At 43.5% G+C, this 22799-nt stretch overlaps 1 protein-coding gene across 1 annotated transcript; it reads right to left on the bottom strand.

Moving 5' to 3' along the window:
• Positions 1–10331: 10331 nt before the first annotated feature.
• On the bottom strand, positions 10332–20977 carry SNAPC1 (small nuclear RNA activating complex polypeptide 1). The gene is made up of 10 exons (XM_065685376.1): positions 20647–20977; positions 19859–20018; positions 18506–18646; positions 17926–18030; positions 17135–17293; positions 16635–16709; positions 15918–15980; positions 14732–14873; positions 12872–12952; positions 10332–11074 (listed from the first exon to the last, which is right to left on the bottom strand). The coding sequence occupies exons 1-10, from the start codon at positions 20772–20774 to the stop codon at positions 11040–11042; spliced, it is 1089 nt and encodes a 362-aa protein (XP_065541448.1). The 5' UTR covers positions 20775–20977; the 3' UTR covers positions 10332–11039.
• Positions 20978–22799: the final 1822 nt, after the last annotated feature.

Below are 22799 nucleotides of genomic sequence, written 5' to 3'. Positions count from 1 at the left end.
AATTAAGGCTGACCCCTCCTGCCTGCTCTTGGAGGCACCTTGTATCTTGTACATTTGAGTCACAAAAGCCCACTAACAATAATACAGCTAATAATAATACCTAGCTTACACATAACACATTTTATTACAGTGCACTGCAGAAACAGCAAAGGGAAACAGATGCAGGATGGGGAAGCAGAATGCTACGGTCTCTGAAGAAGTCAGCAGCAGAGCAAAGACTGATGCCCAGCACAAGTCCAAGCCATGCCTCCTGCATGGGGCCAAGACAGTTGTGAAAGGTACTTGCAAACTGGAGGTGTCAGAATGATGAGAAGTACCCTAAAAGAAAATAAACCAGCCCCATTCCATCTTCACCCTTCCCAGTGCCACTCAGAGCCCCTGTACTCCTCTCACAAGAAGTTTTCACCAGGAAGCATCATACAGTTTACTCCAAGCCTGAAATCAGGACTGTGTTAATGAAAACATGCCATCCAGCTGTTATTCCACACATGCATGCAAAGTATCTGTGATCCCAGAAGCAGAGGAAGGAATAAGTGTAATTTTGTGTTTGTATACGGAGAGTGAGCTCTGTGGTATCTTTCCAGTACCCTTTCTTCAGCCAACACTCTGTCTATGTCCTTCCTACTCAACCTGTCAGTGCTTCTGATGCAATCATACACTTTGTTCTTGAAATCATATCCTCTCTTGGCTTATGCAACCATCCTTTCACACCTCTAACTGTTTCTTTCCATGATCCCCCATCTTCCTCTAGGCCTTCCCCATCTCCCTTAGTTTCCCAGGAGACCTATTCCTTTTTATTCTCCCTTCCACCTTACTTCTAGTCTCAGCCTCTATTTTTTGTTCAGCTCTGCCTCCAATCCAGGCTTATCTTTCCATCTACGCTAGATCTTGGCATGCCTTTCCAGTGCTTTTGCTCTACACCTTGTGAATCAGCTGAAACTTCAACATGGCTAAAGCACAGCTCATAATTCTGCTTGGCCCCAAATCAGGGCATCATCCTGTCTCAGAACTTGCTCTGGGGCTTTGCACCTTGTTTCTGTATAATGCCTGTATTGTTATGCACTTTGCAATTTTCCCGTACTCTTTCAACTCCCTTCCTAATCTTTTCCATTTTGATTCCTGTGAGGTGCTCTTTTGGGACTTTACAAATGGCATCCTGTCTTCCTCATACCCACTGACAAGGTTGTCACAAAGGTCACTTCCCATTGCTTTAACCAAGTCCTGCCGCTGGTCTCCCTGCTGATGGGTAATACTGCTGTTGGCAGTTTTAACCGTTTACCCACTCATTTAACCCTTCAGCACAAAACCAATCTATCTTACATATGAAAAGGAAGATACCCAAGAAATCCAATCCTGATAGCACAGCTAACACAGTGTTCATGACTGATTAAAACATGTCTAATTTGATTTGTTTACAGCCACTGTAATAGGTTGAATACATACATATCAAATAAACAGTTGATAACTATATCCTCCTCTGACCAGGAATTCATCTCCAAAACCTACATGAAGAACAGTCAGTGGAAAGTCTGAGTGCCTAAACAGCAACTAACCACACCAGTTTGTGGGGTTAGTGTCTTCCCAGCCCCGAAACAGATTAGACTCAAGCCCTTGCTGAATAATTGATCGAATTTTCTCAGTGCACAATCAGAGCCATCAGCAATAGATCATACAAATAGAAAGTGAACACAAGATCTCCTTAATGACTACTAACCCCACAGATCATGATGTCAACCTATCTAAGGCACATAAGAGGCTGGTTTTCAAAATGAAGCTGCCTGATGGTTTTAGATAACCTCCCCTGATAATTACAGATATTCCTATTTAGATAAGAGTCATCTCTACAGCTGAGCAGCAGGACTTAACCAGGCCAGATGGTACACACTTGCTTCCCCTGTGCACTTGTACCAAAAGAGCACTTCAAGGAAGTAAAGTGCAGTAAGTTCCAGACTACTGCAGATGGGTCCCTCTGGAAGTGCTGGCACCATTACTTAGAGCAAAGGCAAGCCGCCGTGCTTCATTTTACAAACCCTGACACAGCTCACAGTGTTCTCACAGCTGCAGTGCTTCCAGCTCAGGGCCCCAGCGCATCCACAGATGCGCCACCACACTTGCAAGACTTCTTTCTTACTTGTCCACCTGCACTGAATGTGACCCATCCCACAGTGACCTAAGCCTATTAAATCAGTGCTAGAGCCATTATCGGCAAGGTTCTGGGGACAGATTTGATTTAAGGTGCCCTACAAGCTCAAAAATGTTTGGTTTGGTGCCTCACTTGCATCTTCAAAACCTCTAAAAATATCTTTAAAAAGCCTGGCTCTAGGACACACAAGCCCAGTGGCCCTTTAGCTTTTATTTTGTCAAAGAAGGAATGCTGCCTACACCTCTGCAACTGCATCCCAGTTCTTCAGATGAAACACTCCCCATCCTCTCCTCCTAGGCATATGAAGCTTGATGAAATTTAACAAGGGCAAGTGTAGAGTCTTGCATCTGGGGAAGAACAACCCCATGTACCAGTACAGGTTGGGGGTTGACCTGCTGGAAAGTAGTGAACGGGAAAGGGACCTGGGGGTCCTGGTGGATAGGAGGATGACCATGAGCCAGCAATGTGCTCTTGTGGCCAAGAAGGCAAATGGCATCTTAGGGTGCATTAGAAAGGGAGTGGTTAGTAGGTCAAGAGAGGTTCTCCTCCCCCTCTACTCAGCCTTGGTGAGGCCGCATCTGGAATATTGTGTCCAGTTCTGGGCCCCTCAATTCAAGAAGGACAGGGAATTGCTTGAAGGAGTCCAGCGCAGAGCCACAAAGATGATTAAGGGAGTGGAACATCTCCCTTATGAGGAGAGGCTGAGGGAGCTGGGTCTCTTTAGCTTGGAGAAGAGGAGACTGAGGGGTGACCTCATCAATGTTTACAAATATGTAAAGGGTAGGTGTCAGGATGATGGAGCTAGGCTTTTTTCAGTGATATCCAGTGATAGGACAAGGGGCAATGGGTGTAAACTGGAGCATAGGAAGTTCCACGTTAACATCAGGAAGAACTTCTTTACTGTAAGAGTGACAGAGCACTGGAACAGGTTGCCCAGGGGGGTTGTGGAGTCTCCTACACTGGAGATATTCAAGGCCCGCCTGGACAAGTTCCTGTGTGATGTACTGTAGGTTACCCTGCTCTTGCAGGGGGGTTGGACTAGATGATCTTTTTAGGTCCCTTCCAACCCTTGGGATTCTGTGATTCTGTGATTCTGTGAAGCTGCCTACCTTTGCAAATAATAATGCCCCAAGCCAACTCTTGTCAGAGGCAGTGTCCCTGGAGAATACCCCCCACTTGAATCAAAACAGGAAGGAAACAGACTTAAAATGTTCTCCGATTTATTTTGCAAGTTACTTTGAAGTCTGACTATGTAGTTGAAAGCTTTCTCATGGGACAGGTGCATAAGCACAGTCTCTTCATAAAAGTAACTGTTTCAAGTATTTAGAGGAGAATATACAATTGCAATCAGTATTTTCCACAAAGCAAGCATCTTTCAAGACTTGCTTTCAACACAGCCAGATGTGACGCAGGTCTATTATTAGCAAGAATTTAAGCAATGCTACATCAAAATGAAGCAAGGGAGGTAACATGCATGATAAAAAAAAAAAAAAAAAGAAAAAGAAAAAAAAGAAACTACCAGCTCTGCTTATTTCCCAGTAGCAGGTTTTTCATTCATACCAGTGTGGCTGTACTCAAACAAGCCTTCCTCGCTTATATGCAATTTTACAGTCAGGCATCAAGCATACAGGCAAGGGAGGTAATGTCTTAGCTCACTACTCGAGGTGCAGCCTCACCAGTGCTGAGTACAGGGGGACAATTACTGCCATAGTCCCATTGGCCACACTATTTCCGATACAAAACACGATGCTATTTTACAGCAGTAACCAGATTAAGTTCTAGTTGGGCTTTTATCCTTCTAATTGCTTCCCTGCATAACCTCACAACATCTTCCAAAGGTCATAAAGTCGTCTTCTTTTCCCAAATTCCAGCTAAAGCTCTGTTCAGTCAGGCCAACCTTCTTCCCCACCAGGTTCTCTTTCAGCACATGGGGTTGGCCTCCTCCTGCCCCTTTAATACCACTAGAAGTGTACTGAAATGATGCACAGTTGTCTTTAGCACTGACCTGAACTGTGTTCCAAGCTGTACTCATTTCAAATTGGATTGAAGCCAAAGCTACTGGAGGCCAAACTTCCTCCACTTTTGATCCTTCAGCCAGCAGGAACGATGAATTATTTAACAATAAAAATCAGAGCAGACTGCTGTAACACGTGTCCCTGATCAGCTCAAGTCAGCACCACTAGCCCTTCTGGCAGCCCAGAATCACAGAGCAAAACAGACCCTCTGGCTGTTAATTCCCATCTCTAAGGAGCAGTTCAGATACAAGGACAGAAATTGACACTACCTGAGCTACCAGGATGCCCCTTCTCAGCCCAAAGCTCCCTGATCTAGCAGAACTCCCAGTTCTGCCAATGGTGCCACTGCTCCATGCAAGCGCAGGCAGGTTTGGCATCTGCTGATGTGTCTGTTGGATATAAAGCTAAACAGAACAATACAGATTTGCCCATTTCAGTAAGAATCACAGTTTGTATCGGAGTGGAATTTAACACCAGCACTCCAAGTCCAATGAATGCCACATTATTAATTTAATACTAGGCTTCCCTCTGGTCTTTTTACCCTGGGTTATTATTCCTCAATAAAACATTAAGTAATTTTCAAACAGATGAGGAATTAACTGTTAGATACACTTACTAAGAATAAATATTGCATGCCAAGTAACTTAATGAACGCAAAACACATGGGTAGCCTTGAAAGCATGATGCCTCAGACCAAGGACCTCAGCTCTGCAAGACAGCTAATGCTGAGATAGAGCAGGATGGAAGCTGACCACATCTGGACTGGCACACAAAGCAATGGGCAGTGCATGACACTCCAGCGGCCCTGGGTCAAGTCAGATGAGTTTAGCAGGGTTTATTAGCTTGGGTTTCACTGTGGCACCACTGAAAGGTGCTGGCAGCCCCAGGAAAGCAACAGATGGAAGGAACCACAAGGAACAGCAAACAAAGAAGCACAGATATTTTCCAGAAAGCTCACCTAATAGAAGCAGTTTGGGAAATGATGATCCACTCCAAAGCACCAGCAGCTGAACCAGAAGACAATGCATATGTCTCTAGGCTGCTTTCGTACACTTCGTACTTCACTGTATCAACACTCCACCATTGCAGCGATCATACTTTGTGGTGAATCCCATCCCTTGTATTTGTTAGGCTTACGAGGAGCTAATTTACAGCACCATAAGAAACTTCAATGTTTGCTGCTCTCTTAGTCACATTATGCTGGTTTTCCTCTTAAGTGTGATGAAATTGAACTAAATTGAAATTCTAGAAAAAAATTCCTCCAGTTTGCCTTCTCTAGAAAGAACACCAACATTCTGGGTGCCCAGATCTGATCCTAGAGCTACAACCTACAAAGTAAAGCCTCACTTGGAGCTCTTCTCACGCCTGCTACAATCCCAGGCTGGGTGGGCCTGTCCACACAGCCGATGCAAGCTCCCTGTATACCCAAAACCAACAGCAGAGGGTCAGGGTGGTAGGAGCTCAGCTGTCCCCACACCTTAACCAGTCACCCACCAAGCAGCACAGCCTGAAGCCTGAGCCTCCTATCAGAAGAGGAGGTCCATTAAACAAACAATACCTCTTGTAAGTATTTTGGAGAACACAGAGGTGGTGTTGTTTAAGGAACAATGCAACAGCTCTGCCGACTGTTGGGTCAGAAAGATATCTAATTAATTAAATATTATACAATTACCCATTTCACATTTGTGCAGCAAGAAGAGAGCTGAGAAGCCCAGTCACCATATTGTCAATAATTAGTAAAATACTATAAAATGCAAACTAATGATAATTATGTACTGAGCCCTATTAGTGCCTTTGGATCTCTACTTTGAGGCTATAACTAACAGAAGGGCAGATTCTGCTAAGCAAAAGTGTACTGTTACTCTGAACAAACCAAGTCAGTTCCTAGTTCTCCCAAGACCACCTTGAAGTGGTGGGATGACTTCACATCAGCCTGGGCCTTGCCTGAGATGGCCCTTCCTCAGAGACATAGCCTCAAAGGAAAACAAGGAACAGCAAATACATGTGACCGTCACCAAATGACAAAAGGAAGAGAGAAATTAAACTCCCCATTAGGTCCAATCTCTTGGAAGAGCTCAAATGCAGGATTTTGTTTCCGAGAGCTTAGAAACTGCTGTGTGCCATCCTGGTATCTCTTAAAGGTTCACATGGTTGGTTGTTTCACCCAACCTGGCAAGAGATACAGTAAATCAACCTAGCAATCTCCATGAAGCACTGATGTTGCTTTTTCTACAGTAAATCAGGAGGAGACTGCCAGGACCTCGGCTAACAGCAGTAATTCAGGTTCTAATTCACCAGCACTGTGATCCAAAATATTAAGAGAAATACCCACCCTTCGTGCAGCAGCACCAGTACCATGGCCAAAATCTAAGCCACGGTGGTAACATGCCATAGGGCAACAACCTAATCAATCAAATAACAGAAGGTGATAATCTCTGAAACCATTTGTATTATAGTGTGGCCAGAAAACCCAGCAACTTGGAGTCCCTCAGCCACAGACAAGCCTCCCGTGATGACAGGAACACCTGCTCTTCATTAGCATCTTAAAAACAGGCTTTCCTATTCCTTCATTCTCCTGAAAATTTGTGTCCGTGCTCGCCCACCTGCCCATCCCTTCCCGTGTGGAAGGCACAGGTATCACCCGCCACCATCATCACCCCATCCCCTGTGAAACCCCGGGGGCCCGGGCAGCGCAGCCAGGCCTCCTCACGGAGGAGAACGGACACCCCTGAACCCCGTTTTCCCTCCTGGCCGGGCCCCGCGGTCGCGGCTCCCCTCCCTGCCGGTCCCAGGGGCAGGGCCGCCGGAGCGGGGCCCGGTTCCACCCCGCCGCTCCCCTCCGCCCGGGCCGGCAGAGGCAAAGCCCCTCGCCCCCAGCGCCAGCCAGGGAAGGGCGCGGCCGGTGCCCGAGCCCCGTCGCGGGGTGCCGCCGCACTCACCGTCCTTCGCCATGGCCGCGCCCGCTGCCCGACAGCGGCGGAAGAGCCCCGCAGCGAGGCGGGAGGCGGCCCGGGCCGCCGCCGGCAGCGGGGAGGGTGCGCGCTGGCCCGCACGGCGCCTCCCCGCCTCGGTGCGGGAGGGATGCGGGAGCGAGCAGCGATGCTGCAACCTCCGGCGGTGCCGGCGGGCGCTGCCCGGGCCGCTTCGGGCGGGGGCACGGCGCGGAAGGCGGCACAGCCCGACCACACCACACCGCGGCCCCGGGCGCATCGGCACCGGCGGGACTCCGGGGAACGTCTTGGGGCGCAGACCCCGCGGGGGTGGCAAGCTGCTTCACCTCGCTTTACAAAGCGTTGTGGCATCGTTCCTCACGAGTCCGCGGGGCTGTGATGACCTGTTAGTAGCCTATATAAGGTACAACAGTCAACTCCAGCCTAGCTTTTAGGGACATGGTCAACACACAGCCCTGGCTCAGAAACTAATGTGGAGACACAGCAGGTTGCACTGAGCCTGTCAGAAAGATTTAAATGCTGCTTTACTTTTCATCACACATACAAAACTCCCTTCCAAAGAAACAAAGTCACTCCAGATCTCAAAAAACATTTAGCAGCTGATAGCTGGCCTTTATGTCCTCCATTATTCTCCATATCCAGGTTTACAATTAAAGAGAAAGCTTGGGGTCTGAAGCTCAAGCTGTTGCAAGATAATTTTGCTTTGCAGCCAGCAGAGAAGACTGACCCATGTTCTGAAGTGGTAGGGGCAAGACAGAGTTTTGGCACATTTCTCATTCGCTTGTAGCTCATGAAGTTCCTACTATTTCACTTCCAAGTGTGGGGCTGCATACACATGCGGGAGGGAAGTCTTTCATTACCAGGTTTAATCGGATGCCTAGATTTAAGGACAAAGATGAAAATGGGGTAAGCCAGATCCATGCATCAAGCTCTATAAAACATGAACGGGCAACTGCAGAAGCAGAATGAACTTTAAAGTGAAACATGCCAGAAAAGAAAAGATAAAATATCTGTATCATTTGAAGAATTTGCTGTGCATGCGTGATGAGAGATAAACTCTCTTCATAGGGTCCTGTTATGTAAAACACACCAGTATAACACTAGACTGAATCTCTAGTCCATCTTCAGCCTCCAAAGCAGGACTAGGTCTACTTCAACCAACCACGACTCATGTTTTTCCAACATTGTTTTGAACTTCAACATTAAGTGATTCTGCTGTTTGTTATAAGGCCAAACTGTTTACTTAACTGCAAAAAATCTTATTAAATAATGTTGCTGCAAATTGTATAGCTCTACCTCAGTGAACACAGAGAACAATTAATCACCGTTTGCATAAACATGTACTTTAAAGCTGTAAAGACCATTACCAGGAACTGTTTCACTCTCAAACCCTCTTTTCCAGACCAAACCCTCTTCCACTCTTTTCTGTTTGTGAACGCCTTTTTAGGATTCTCTAATGATTCCAGAGGTGATATCTGTATCCTCCCCAAATTATACACAACACAGATCACCGCTGCCACCCATGGCATTTGGAAGTTGTCACATCACCCCCATATTGCTGATCCGCCTTCAGTTTGAGGGCTGCAAAACCGTGCAGACTGAGAACAGCTAGCTGCTCATGCAAGCACTGCCAAGCTGACATTTTTATCTGATCTGTCCTTCCAAGTGCAGCCCTCTATACTTACCTTTACTTAATTAGACCTTGTTGATTTTACCCATTATAAGAATAAAAATTCGACTGGAAAATGTCTTCTACTTAAACAGTTTCTAAATTGGTGTCAACTATAAGTGTTTTAAGTTTATTCTGCTTTGCATCACCCACACTGTACTTGTCAACATTGCATGGCACTAGCTCAAACCTCCACTTGGAGGATCCTTTAGCTTTGCCAAAGCAATGAATGTAATTCTTCGCTCAGTTGCGTATCCATCTCAGAGAAGTTTCAGCCAAATCATACGTCTCTAATTCATTTACGAACACTGTAACTACATGCAGATAGATACACACTTTCACATTGCCTTACTTCCAACCACCAGGTCAGCTGGAAGTTAGGCTGGCCTTAAAGACGAAGTTTCCTTGCAGACTTCAAGGCTGCAACCTTGAGGCTACAACAAGAAGGGAAGTTAGAACCTAGAAAACAGTATTCTTGGAAGTCTAGATTTACTGTTTTGGGGGGGGAGAGGCAGCTTTGTTTGTTAACGACAGCTGCTTACTTCAAATTAAGCATTTAGGAAGTCCTGTTTGTAAAAGTCTGTAATTGCCCATCAGACTACAGCAACGGATTTATTTTTAAGATTACACCAGCATTATGAAACTTTGCTTGCAGCTGCCTCTCAATTCTCAGGATTACCATTTTGAACTATTACCAGTGCATATAGTCAGCAGTTCTAAGTCTATCCTCAAGCATAACTTCCATTTTACATCTGTGTAATTTTATAAACAAATTAAAGAATGCTTGCTTTCATAATTACAACATTACACTCATCTTTGAGCCTAGTCAAGCCTCTGCATGCTTCCAATGTGGATTTGCAAATCATTTTTAGAAGTGTGTGCAGGGCATTTAGCTGAAAATAAGCTGTGAAGAAAGTAAAAAAGAATTTTTTGTAGCTGTGTTTCCTCTTTAGCTTTCTTGAGAAAGATACCTACAAGTTGGAGGGAAACAGAAAAAGAGAAGTCACTTTCAAGTTTTTCTTCAAGGGAAAAGCACAGTACCATGTAGCTGGAAGACCTAGCTTAACCTTGGTGCCTAGAAACAGCAGAAGAGGATTGGTGCTGTAAAGTTCATCCTTAAGCAATTTCCAAAGTGAAGAAACTCACAAGAGATTATGAATTTGAAGCTGTAGTCCCACTATCTCCCAGAAAGAACTCTCCATCTGTATCTTTTTTAGCCAAGATTCAAGTGCTCCACTGCATCTCATCATCACATTGCTCCACTATGACACCTCTCCTGCTATTCATTCCCTGCAATGTGAGGATACTGGAAAGCTTCCTCTATACCCACACCCAAAGCAGCGGCTGGAATTGACAAAACTGACAAACACAGTATTACCAACAGGATCCTGACTGCATTAAGATGAGCAGAAAACACTGACCAAGAAAGTCTGGTTAAGTTTTCCTTAAGAGGTCTCTTCATGTTTCTTGTATTTGCTTGCCAAAAATTAGGAGCAGAAATGCATAGAGGTAGAATGAGTTTAAGCTGGCACAGGAAAAACACAAGTATCAGCTTCTTCCATGCCTGTAGAGTTTATAAAGATAATTCTGAATTCCAGTCCTGGCCATGTACAGCTTAGGGTCATCTGCAGAATTAATAAATACACTTTACATTTCTTTATTTTAATACACAATGATTCCAGATCTGCTGGAGACAGAGTACAATAAAGGCTTATCACCAAGTACATTTCCTGCACCTGTGGAATCAAATCACAATAAACATTGCTGAAGCTACACACTATAAAACGGAGCAAGTAAACTGTGAAAAATAATTTATTGTACTAATTTTCAACAGTCAATAACCTTAATTTTATGTTCAGAGACAAAAGATTACAAACATGTCTCATTTGGGAAAATATTGTGAGCTGTTCTTTTACAGTCTCAGCTAAAACCATCATTTTAGATCAACATGAGTTCCAAGCGGTAACTCAATGGTACAAACTAAATACAACAAGCAACCATGTTCTCTTTCAATCTCAAACAGGGCACAGCAACTTTGTCTCCCAAAAGAAGCATTCACCAGGTGAACAAAGGCACCAGAGGCTGTACCAAGGAGGCAGCTAAGGTATATCACTCGCTACCAATATGCCAGCATCACCTGTAGTTCTGGTCCCAAACGCTTCTTGTGCATTCAAAGACATCCAAAACAAGCACTTTGTGTTACCTCTGACATAAACATTTTGCCATTAAAATTAATGTTAGCTCTTCTCCAACTGGATCCTCTAACATCTTCTTTTCCTCTTGGGAAGAGACACTTCTGAAAGGAAATAAAGAGATTTTCTGACAAGCTTTTCAATCTGTCTTCCTTCATGGGAATTATTAAAGTAAAATTAACTCTGCCCGGCAAAGGAAATGAATTAGATGAGCTTTTGAGATCCCCTCCCAGTTCCTCTCCCCATTGTTTTAAATATGACAAAAATAATCTTACTGGACAGCACACTGTCATTCAAAGTGTCAATTACAATTCCACTGATAAACAAAATACTGTACTTCAAAAGTTACTCAGCCTTCACAGCTTTCCACTTCTCATGAATGCCTTCAAGATTTCATTGTGAGTTTGTCAAATTGAATACTCACAAAATTAAGCACAGAATACTTAAAGAGATTGCTCAGGGGTATTCTTAATGCCTCAGAATTTTCTGAGCAATAGAAAACGTAAGAAACTTTATGTCCACAACATCTTGAAGGATAAATAAGTAAATAAAGTATGGTATTAAATGCTAAATGCACCATTGTGACTTCAATCTGACCATTTAAAACTGAATGAATTCACATTGTCTACAACAAAGTGATCAGAGAATGCAGTCTCATTTCAGTATCACAAAGCACACTTTTGCTTTTAAAAAGCACAAATATAAATGTGCTGCCTCACTACAAATGTATTTTAATAATGATTATGCTTCCTTGTACGAAATATCCTTCCATTACATAAAATTTTGGATAGTAAATTAACTCCAAAAAGATATACTCCTTACACTTACCTATGTCCTTCAACATTTCCAAAAGTTGTTACTAATTCTTTGCCCCACGCTTTAAGTAACCTAAGTAAACCCTACTCTTTCAGGTTAAGAACCAGAACCTCTGGTCTATCAAATATGCCTTCCACTAAGCCAGTCTTAGACCAGCCAGAACTGCCAGCAGAAATTACACCTTTTGCTGGCCAACTACTCTCTCAGGAACACTACCCATCTTTTGAGACATGGCAGCAAAGCAGTACCCTGGCTCTTCCCAGAGCACAGCTAAATAAGGTACCTCAAGACAAAGGAGGATGCAGCACCTGTTTCATGGTGCTTATCTTCTCCTCAAGCAATACTGAGAACAGACCCTGAAGCTTCTAAAACCTCAATTTGTACTACATGCATTTGATGCTTCTCAGACCAGCTCCACCACCAGCTTTGAGAAACCTGCTTTACCATTGCTTCCAAATAAAAATCACATTATTTCTAGTAACATGAGCGACAGAAAAATCATCCACTCTTCTGCTGCAGTCCCCAGAATCCCATCCCAACTACGTCAGACAACTTCTAATACCCCAGAGGACACTTACTGTGCATGTCTACTAGAACATAATCCTTGAAGTACTGCCCAGCTGAAATGAAAGCTAGAGGGGGAATTTTGATGTTCCCTCAGTTCCACAAAGTTGAAGCCTGAGAGGCAGGTTAGATGAATTCCCAAAGCTACTAGATCAGGTATCTTCTGTGAGTGGGAGAATGACCAAAAAAACCCCACTTTTCCCTATACTTTGGAACATTTCAAGGCAGATTTTATTACAGAAGAGTAAATCACCTTTTAACTGGACCACTTTTAACTCTGAACGTGCTATAATGAAATCTATGTCGAAAAACATGACTCTAAGGATTTTGCCACCATGTGAATGCACAAAGACTCAAATCAAAGCTTCAATTTTCATGCTACAACTTACAGGCTAAAACTAATACAGATTTTGCAAGGCAGCAACACATGGTCCAAAATATAAGCTATAGTTTCAAAAAAAATATAGCATGCAGAGAACTATTAAAACCCAAGTCACTAGTTAGAATTTCAACCACTGTACCTTCTTCATCTGAGTTTTCTTCTGTGATTATAGGCATCCCAATATGCTGAGTAACAGTTTCCTTTGCCACTTGCATTTCACCTGCAGATAGATATTTAGAAAGAGCTGTCATCTTTTTTTGTTTCTACATCTCAGGTCCAGCAGTTAAAAGATTGCTTATTTGCTCCTCTCTTGACTTTCTAGTCAAAGGCTGTAGAGAAACACGTATGTGTCACAGCACCATCATACAGCTCCCTAAAGAAGCCTCCAATAAAAAGGAATTAACACTATAAGTGTTAAGTGTATTACTCACCAACTCAGTGCAGAGATAATTCAAAATCATAGAATCATAGAACAGTTAGGGTCGGAAAGGACCTCAAGATCATCTAGTTCCAACCCCCTTGCCATGGGCAGGGACACCTCACACAACCTCCCTGGGCAACCCATTCCAGTGCCTCATCACCCTCACAGTAAATAACTTCTTCCTTATATCCAATCTAAACTTCCCCTGTTTAAGTTTTAACCCGTTACCCCTTGTCCTGTCACTACAGTCCCTGACGAAGAGTCCCTCCCCAGCATCCCTATGGGCACCAAAAATGCCTTATTCCCCCGCAACACTTCATCTACTGTTTTAGAATGAAGCAAAGGCAACACTGTGTAATGCTCACGTCTGAAGAGGGATTTATTTTCTCAATGAGTTTTTTTCTAGGAGAAGCTAAGCAAGTCAGCAGAGAGTCTGAAACGTTGAAATTAAATCTGTGTGTTTAAAATAAAGTTCATTCAAACTATTTTGCTGTTCAATTTCATTTAAACTTTAATAAATAATAAGTAAAAACTTAAATGGTAGAACAGCTTCTATCACTTTAAAAGCTATTTTTAAAAAGACTGCTCCTTAAACTTATGTTTATTCCTAGCTAAAATTACAACGCTCATAAGAAAAAAAAAAACAAAACAAAACACCAACCCCCAACAAAAACACACACACACAAAAAAAAAAAAACCTAGAATTACGGAACAGAATCAAATAAGAAACAAGTCATGGGTGTATAGAAAACCCTTCTGTCAAGACGGGAAAAGTTAAGCCTAGCTATAAACTAGACAAGTCTGGAACTATTATAATGTAATAATTGCAATACTGGGGTTAAGGAAACAATTGGAAGAGAGTTTTGAAACTACAGGAGTTACTGACAAAAGATTTGTGTTCGTATGGAAGGACTAAAAATTTCAGTAACAAAAGGACAAGATAAATATCAGATGGAAGGAGAATGATGTGATAGTGCAAGACTACTGATGTACTAGTCATACAAAGCAATCATTGTCATTAAGACATCAATATAATTTTCTCTTGAGAAGTATTAGAGAGTATTCCTTCAAGAGGTCACAAACAGAATAGAAACGGGCAAGATCTAATTTGGATTTCATTAAAATAGTATGAACTATTAGAATAATATGAAAATTACCAGATAGGCTGATTTTCATCAAAAAGATAGCTTCAAAAGGAGAAGCTATCTGTCAGAAGAAAAAACTGACATATATCAACCTCTAATATGTCTGTTATATGGCAACAGGAAAAATTTAGACACCGCCACACAGAACATGTTTCTCCAACGTCAAGCCTTTCCAGAGAAAAAATTAACAGAGGCATATGTGTATGAGAGAGACTACAGATTAACAAGAAACTGCATGTAATCACATTGTTAGGTAAAAACCTAACCAGTCTATGGAAAACAAATTTCAGTTACATATTGGTATAACAAAGTATTCCTTTAATCTTCTACCTCTACTAATCAACAGTAAAATTTAACCCAGCTACCTCAGCTAGCAAAGCAATGGATAAACTTTTACAGTTTGTCCAGGTTCACAAATGCAATGGAGAAATACCTTTGATTCCCAAAGAATCCCTTTTCCTTGCTAGCTGTGGTCTCCTACTGGCTTTTTTACTTCGGCTTGGAGATTTCCCATAACTCGATCCTGATTCGGAAGATTCCAATTTTACTTGTCGATGTCTTCTGGATTTGGAAGCCTAAAAGCCAAACATACATATGAATGATACAAAAAAGCTAAACTTCTACAGCCAGATACTACTGTATGTCACCCAGTACTTTACATATCAGCAAGGACCACCGCATCAACTTCCATGTCAGGGTGGAGGAAGTGATTGAAGGTGTGCAGGTGGATTGCCACCAGTTACTGTTCTTCAGTTTTAACAAGGCAACATGCTTCTATGATTTAACGTGTGTATTAGTTAAATTCAGGCAATGAAACATTCATTTCTTTTCAAACCACTCTCTGTTGGCATCAGCCTACACTATGTTGGGCACTGCTGTGTGCAAGCAAAAGGAACACCTCTGAAAACTGTTGCACCATAAAGCCTCCTTACTGTCATATTTTGCTTAGGGGCCTAGAAAACTGCCTGTTATACATTCAAGAGCTCTGTTTCATTTAATAGTGCATTTTTCAATATGAGATTTTAATCAACAAGCAAAGTTTTGATGTTTCTCACAGGCCTGATACAAAAAAGACAAATCAACAGTATTTTTCAAGTAGCAATTATTGAAAAAACAACTGCACCACACAAGCTACTAAGGAGAAAAATAATTGTTACAGCTGAACCCAGGACACAATGTTTCCAAGAACTTCCAACTGACTTTAAAACCCCAAGATCCATTTTCACACGCATCGTTGGAGATTCCAATGTCTAAGCTTCAAGGAATGAGCAATTAAACTTGTAAGTATTTTTATTCCATCTACTTGAAATTCCATCTACTTAAACAGAGCATAGACATTAAAAGATACCTTGTAAATTAAAATTCCCCAAGCATAGACCATATCTGCACTGTTACCAGAAATCTAACAGGAACAGTAAGAGCTTCAGGTTTCCCCTATGTTTTAGGAAAACTAGAACATTCAAAGGTTGAATTAAAGAGCACAATTTTAACTCATTCCTTTCTAATCCATCATTTACATTTAAAGTAACTTTTATTTAAAATGGTAAGTCATTAATGTAATAATTCACTGCATACCAGTTTAAAACAAATACACCCTAATCCTCAAATCTTGTACCAACCTCAACAACTGCAGAGTAAGACTTGTATTTGATCCTAGCCAAAGCATTTGCTCTTTCAGAGCCCTGCAAAGAAACAAGAGATCAGTCAGAAAATTTTCATACCTATTATAGCAATGTTTAAATGAAATTCCACATCAGACAATCACTTGAACAGTATTTCACTATCACTGTTATTCTGTAAATAGCTCTATATCATTAGAATCCTGCTGAATGGTTACTTTAATAAACGAACAAATACATTTCAAATTTCATAAAAAAAAAAAAAGAGCATAATTTTGATTGTCTTCACTGTTACAAAGCCCAAGAGAAGTAAATCAGATTTAAACTTCACATCTTACTTAAATTCAAAATTGAAATAAGCAGCTAAGTACAAGAAGAGAGATAATTCTAAAACCCCATGGGTATTCCATTTAGTTGAAACTCCAGGAACCATAAAGAGTTTGACCAAGAACAAGCTTTTCCCCTCCTTATATGAAAGGGATTTTTTACTATGAGCATCTAAAAGCTGTCACAGCAGTGAATGCTCAAAGATTAAGAGAAAACAATCTGATTTAAAAACAAAACCAACCAAACATGAAAAACCAACCAGCCCCATTAGCTGTTCCTGGAAGTTAGACACTATCAAGCCCTAACATCCACTGCTTAGCCTGAGATTTGAAATCAAAAAACTATCATATCTGCCTTGCGCATCGTAGCAAACTAGTTAATTTTTCTTACCTCTGATTCTAGCAGATTCCCTTCTTCCTTTTTATTTAGCATTTCATCAGTTTCTTTAGCATTTAGGAATAATTTCTGGGAAAAAAAAAAGTGGTTTTTTTTTTAATGTCTGTCATATACAAGACAGCTAAAATCCAAGAATTGTGAAAAACTAAACAAATATTTACACACATGTCCATTTTCTTCATTGATCTTAGGAATAAGTGTTACAGAGGTACTTCTGTGGTCATTCTAATACCACCCATAAGTCACATCTTCCAGGGCTTACCTCTCAGCAATCATTTACATTAATATGGAGGCAGTACCACATTCCACATCCTTCACCCCATACCATAACTCTACCTAAGGCTTTACTCATTCCATGTCTTCAGTGTTACAGTTCCTTCTGCTTAAGTCTGAGATTTGCAAAGTATGCTTATAAGTAATTACACTAAGAATGAAAGCTCTTAAGTTCACACAATCTGTTAAGCCGCCACAGAATAATGGTTGATATTACCTACCATTCTGTTCTGCTGCCATTCCTGATGTTCCAAGGTTATATCTTTAAGAGTAGCTACAAAATCATCTTTTATCAAGCTCAGGGCCTTGTCTGGCTGGGATTTGTCAGCTGAAATGACACACTTCATTTTCTGATAGTGGTCATGAATATTCATCAGTTCCTAAAAATAAAAGAGAAGCTCTTTTCAGGGGAAAAAAAAAATTATTCCAGCAATAAAGCAGTATTAGTCCTCAAAGAACAAAACCAGATTTATACAAACTATTCTAAAGAGACCATTGAACTAGAAAGAATATTAGAAACAGATTCTGTTTAGATCAGTTCAGTTTTAGGGAGCCTAACAATACTGCTACCCAGCACTGAAGAGTATCTTGCATTACTCATGATGAGTGCTCAGAGAGGATTCACTCTGATATGGTAGTCTATTTTCATCTCTGAGGAAGTATTTTACTTCCTCCTTTTGAGAAAGCAGGTCTTCTCACCCTGTTGTCTCCCAGATTACTGATTTTTGTACCACTGTAATCAACCTTACTGATAATACTTATCTGGTAGCAGCAACTGGAAAAACCTGTAAACAAAAATCTATTATTGAGTAATAATGAGCAATAGAGTAACTTACACCTGCCTTGAATTACTCCATTTTTTACAAAATTTAAGGCTATTGCCCTAGTCTGCATTCCATAAGAAGACTTACAAAGGACAAGACTCTGCTAATTAGAGAAGCTGTACCTCTTGGACAACATCAGAAAAACAAAACAAGCCCCACCGATTAATCTGTAGTTTAAAAGTATGTACCTCCAATACATCATTAGTGATAAGGCTGTTTACTCTGTTACTCAGCTCCTTAAATTCTTCTTTAAATTCGTTTTCCTGAATCTTCTTCTTAGTTCTGTAGTTTAGCTAAAGCAAAAGATAATAGTTAGTAACCTAAAGGCAGACTGAAAATGCCACCTCCTCTTGGAAATCCTTACTGCATATCCAACTATCAAGAAATGCTGAAGGGCATAAAACAAACTCATCAGCAGTAATATACAGCTTTACTGTCAAGTGCTTGGAGTCAGCATTTACAAAAAAAAAAAAAAAGACTCCCTAGTCAGTAATGTAACCCAGCACCCAGACTCACTTCCACTAATGGTAAGACATCTCAGTTATAGTAAGAACATTAGATACCGAAAAAATACTTTCAGGCAAGAAGCATGCTACATTCAAACATCCTCCAAGCTTCACGTCACATACCTAGCTACTTAACGCAAGACATCACACTTCAACATAGCCTTAAAGCTAAAATGAGTGTTACTGAATCATTAGCCATTGAAAGCTAAGGATATTTTATTAAAAATTGTAAGTCATTAATTTAATAAATGTAATAACTCACAAGCTTTGGCATTGCTGTGAAATGGAATGCTCTGGCAAGTCGCAGCGCCCTAAAAATGTATGCTGCGTCATAATGCTGGGAGTTTATCAGATCCTGTTGAAATTTATGGATTTCAGGCCAATCCTTGAGCGCGATTCTGATCTGCAACAGAACAGTTACATATTATCATACCTACCTATGTATTTCAACTAATAAAAATTAATCCAGCTGACAACTGTGATCATGCTATAGTATACACAATGCCCGGATGTCCAGGGTGTAGCATGTCGTATGATCACAGAACTACAGATAGGATCCTACTATAACATTTGTTATTACTATCAAGATGTTATGCAGATAAGCTTATTATACTGATATGTTAAATATTCTGTTTATGTCTTCGGCAAGGACATGTAACACAAGTCCTTTTTTACACTTGAAAAAGTTAATTCTTCACCTTCTGAAGTGTCTGAAAAACAATATGCACCTAGGAAGGAAGACTCCCGTGTATCAGGAAACAATTACTTGTACCATGCTTTGCTGCCCGCGAAATGCTCATAAAAGTATCTCTCCATTATTTCATGCTTTTGCTCCTCTCACATCTACTCTGCCCGCTTCATTTTTAGTCACTGTTAGCTTCTTTAATAACTCCTATACTCCCTACTAGTTGGTATACAGTAGTGGTTTTAAAAATTGACTAAATTCATCTCCATAAAAGGTACTGACTTCTCTGAAATCAAGATATGAGGCATAATGGTATCCCTGTAGACTACTTAAACTTCAGTTTCTTACTTAAAGAATCTGGACTCAATTGTGAATATGTGCTCAACATACATCACACGATTTCCAAGTTAACCACTTCTTACATGGTTTCCAACTCCTTTACATACTGGTCTCCTGTCCTAAAAGCAGCAAGGAGGCATGCCATTCAGGCATTCACACTTTCAACCTATTTATGAATTCCACTTCTGGAAATAATTCAGCCAGTCTTCATTATGTTGAAATTCTGAAGAATAAATGGGGCTGCAATGGTGTTCATTGTACAGCTAACGAGCATGTCCTCTGTTCCCATTTTGAAAGCTAGTAGTCTTCATTTCTTAACAAAGAACAGCTTCCTATCTGGTAAACAAGATATCTGAGACCACAGCTACAATTTAGCAGGCATAAGCAATATTTTAGTCACCACCCCATTAAGTTCTCAAGCCCAAAGGCGTCTGAAAGGCTACCTTTTCGAAAGGGACCATCTGTTTCCAAATATTTTTATTTTTAAAAAGCGACAGGAAATGCTCTACCCATTTACAATGACAAAGACAGAGGCATACCATGTATCTTATACCTAGGAACTCCTGAAAATAAAACATCAAGAATAGTTACCTTCTGTTTTGGCTGACAAAGCTGTGTACTATAGAGCCCATACAAAAGGTACAGAGCACCAACTCGAATCTGGAAAGCATATGGGGGCAAGAAGTACTGCTGTGCCACTTCTAAAGTCTTCTTTGTGAGCTTATTCCTCTCCAAAGCTCTTATTCTACCACTAAAGTAAAGAAGAAGAAAGCAAGTTAAAACAAGTAATAATAAAAGCGCAGGCTTCAGAAAATCCGTAATGCAGAAACATACTTTAGGTATTTTAAAACATATTATCATAGGAACAAAGTCCTGGGAAGTCTTGAAAGACAACCAGCCCTTAAGCTCTCACACAGTATTGCATAAAATTCTCTGTGCTAAACTAGATTTAAAGCGAAAAATGCAACATCCACCAATCATTTTTTTAATCTCATGAGGATTGCATCAAGCTCCAGGATGTCAGTGCTCAACTCATGCATTACTAATGCACAAAATAAACTGCGCTAATAACTGGTTTTCAGTATTACCCAGGGACCGATGTTTCACTGCCATTTACCTACACACCAACCAAGCAAACCTTCCCAAACGCCATGCCTGAAGTGAAACTCGGCTCTCCAGCACATCACTTCACGGTCCCCAGTACTATCCCAGGGCAAACCCAGCATCGGGGAGCTGTGCGCTTTGGGAAGGAAAGGACGGGCTCCCTAAGGGGGGCACGGGAAGAGGGCCCGAAAGGGCGGCCGGACCCGGTGCCTCTAAGGGCGGGTGGCAGCGGGCAGGCCGCGGGGACGGGTGGGCCCACCGACGTCCTCACTCACTAGAAGATGGTGTGGAAGCGGCGCTCCCGCCACAGCTCAGCGAAGCGCTCGAACCGGACGGTGTCGGCTCCCTGAAAGGCACCAAGCAGCTCCTCGCAGTCCACCTGCAGCCCCGGCACCGAGCTCATCCCGCCGCCGCGCCGCCACACACCGCTCCGCAGAGCGCCTGCGCAGCCGTCCCGCGCTTGCGCGCCGCCTGCCGCGGGGCTCCTCCGTGAGGGGCAGGGGACGTTCCGCCCCGGTACCCCGTCCGCCGCCGCCGCCCCGCAGGCGCAGAGGTCTGTTCGCCTCCAGCTGGCGCCGCGGTGCAGCCGGGAGCAGCCCGGAGAGATGCGGGGCTTTGGTCAGGAGCCACCGCTGCACAACGGCCACAGGGAGCCTGCGGGTGCCGGCGGGCTCCGCCGCTGTGCCCCGGGCGCGGCGCAGGGAGCTGGCAGCGCCGCGGTGCGCCGCGCTTCGCGGCCTTATGAACGTGAGGCGCCGCCAGTGCCCCCGCAGATGTGCTCGCTTAGTGCTGCTGCCGGCTGGCCGGCCCGCACCCCGCTGCCGACGGCCGGTGCGGTGGCCGCCCGCCTGCCTCCCGGCGCTGCCCGCAGGGCCCGGCTGCGGCTGGAAGCCGCGTTTCCGCCTGGGCGGGCAGCGGATCCGGCGGCGGGCGCCCCTCCCGAGCTGGGGGCAGCGTGCCGCTCCTCGCATGCACGGACACACGTAGGCGGCCGCGGCGAGCCGGGCGCGCGGGGAGGGGGCCGCGGCTGCCGAGCCGCACGTAGGGTGGGTGGGTGCGGCCTCGCCGGCGGCGCGGGGCGGGCGGGGGGGATCTCGCGGCCCGCGCACGTAGGGGCGAGCGGCGGCCGAAGCGGCTGCGGAGAGGAGCGGAGCGGAGAGGAGCGCTGGAGAGCCCCGCGCCCCGAGTGAGTACAGACCCGCGGGGCGGGCGAGCCCCGGGGCGGCAGGGATGTGTGTTCTGCGGGAGCCGGGTTTCGGTGCTGCCTTCACCGGGGAAGCTCCGCAGCCCTCCGGCAGTTGCCGTGGGGGTTCGGGGACGGGGCTCCGGTTTCAAAGCGTTGTGGCCAAGGTAGGCGCCCGCAGGGGGAACCGCCGCTGCGGCCGGGACTTGGCCGGAGACGGGCTGCGGGCAGCCCGCGGTCCGCTCCCGTGGGAGCGGGGTTTGGCAGCGGCGGCGGCGGCACCTGCGGGGAGAGCGGGTCCGCTCCCGTGCGATGAGGTGGGCTGTGAGCTGGGCTCGTGGGGTTTGTCCCTGCGCCGGGGGAACCTCGGCGGGTGGAAGCGGCATGTAGAGAAAGTAGGGAATGTACGGGTTTAAACCTGCAGGAGTTTCCCAACTATGTGAGGTCAAAACCTCACATTTCGCTTTCCCAAATAATCGTGCACTACAAAATGGATTTTAAACTCTGCTGGCTCTGCTACCGTGGTGTTTTCCAATCCACCATTAGCATCAACTAATTGCGTCAAAGGTAGCTCCTTAAAGCTATCAGCTCCTACAGTGACAGTAGCTTCCACAATGCATCAGACACAAAACCATCTTTCCATATTTATTATATTTCCCACAAGGCTGCTGGAATACAACGTCCAGCAGAGCCCTTGTAGATGAGGAGGAAATGAATGGCTGTCAGCTAAACAGCCGTTGCACTTGAGCACCACTGATTGTCACTGTTATTGATTATAGGAGCATTAGTAGAGCTGTTGCACATGAACGGGACAGGTTTTAGCAGCTGCAGGGAAAGAAGCGCTGCACCTGCTGGATTTTGGGTTGGCTTTTCTCTGAAAAGACATTTTCATCTTGCATTTGGATTAATACTTAAGAGACACAGGGCAGTGACCCTGTTCATCCAGTACGTGACTCTGTCTTCAACAGATTGTATTGATTTTGAAACAGAATGCCAACGCTGTTGGGAAAACAGTTAAAACATACTCCCCCTGCAATGGACTTCCGGATTAAAAGCACAAGCAGGTTAATAATTGACATGTCATGGAGCGAGTTTGTCATTACTTACAGGTCAAGCCAAGCCCCATGTAGTTACAGGAGCTATCTGTTAGTTTAAGCGGAGGAGCTTGGCTCTGGGGAGATGCTGAATGTGTAAGGCTTCAGTGTGTTTCCTGATTTTTGTATTTTAAGTATTGTGATTTCTCAG

This window comes from Lathamus discolor, chromosome 6 (genome assembly GCF_037157495.1).
Source record: "Lathamus discolor isolate bLatDis1 chromosome 6, bLatDis1.hap1, whole genome shotgun sequence".
Lineage (NCBI taxonomy): Eukaryota > Metazoa > Chordata > Aves > Psittaciformes > Psittacidae > Lathamus > Lathamus discolor.
Note: the sequence above shows the minus strand (reverse complement) of the source record. Positions and strands in the feature narration are given on the sequence as shown.

Coding starts and splice junctions, on each gene's coding strand:
- SNAPC1 (XM_065685376.1), bottom strand. CDS start 20,774: ATGAGCTCGGTGCCGGGGCTGCAGGTGGACTGCGAGGAGCTGCTTGGT. Junction 18,031..18,505: donor TCACAGCAATGCCAAAGCTT/GTGAGTTATTAC, acceptor CTTTTGCTTTAG/CTAAACTACAGAACTAAGAA. Junction 11,075..12,871: donor AGAAAACTCAGATGAAGAAG/GTACAGTGGTTG, acceptor ATTTCCTTTCAG/AAGTGTCTCTTCCCAAGAGG.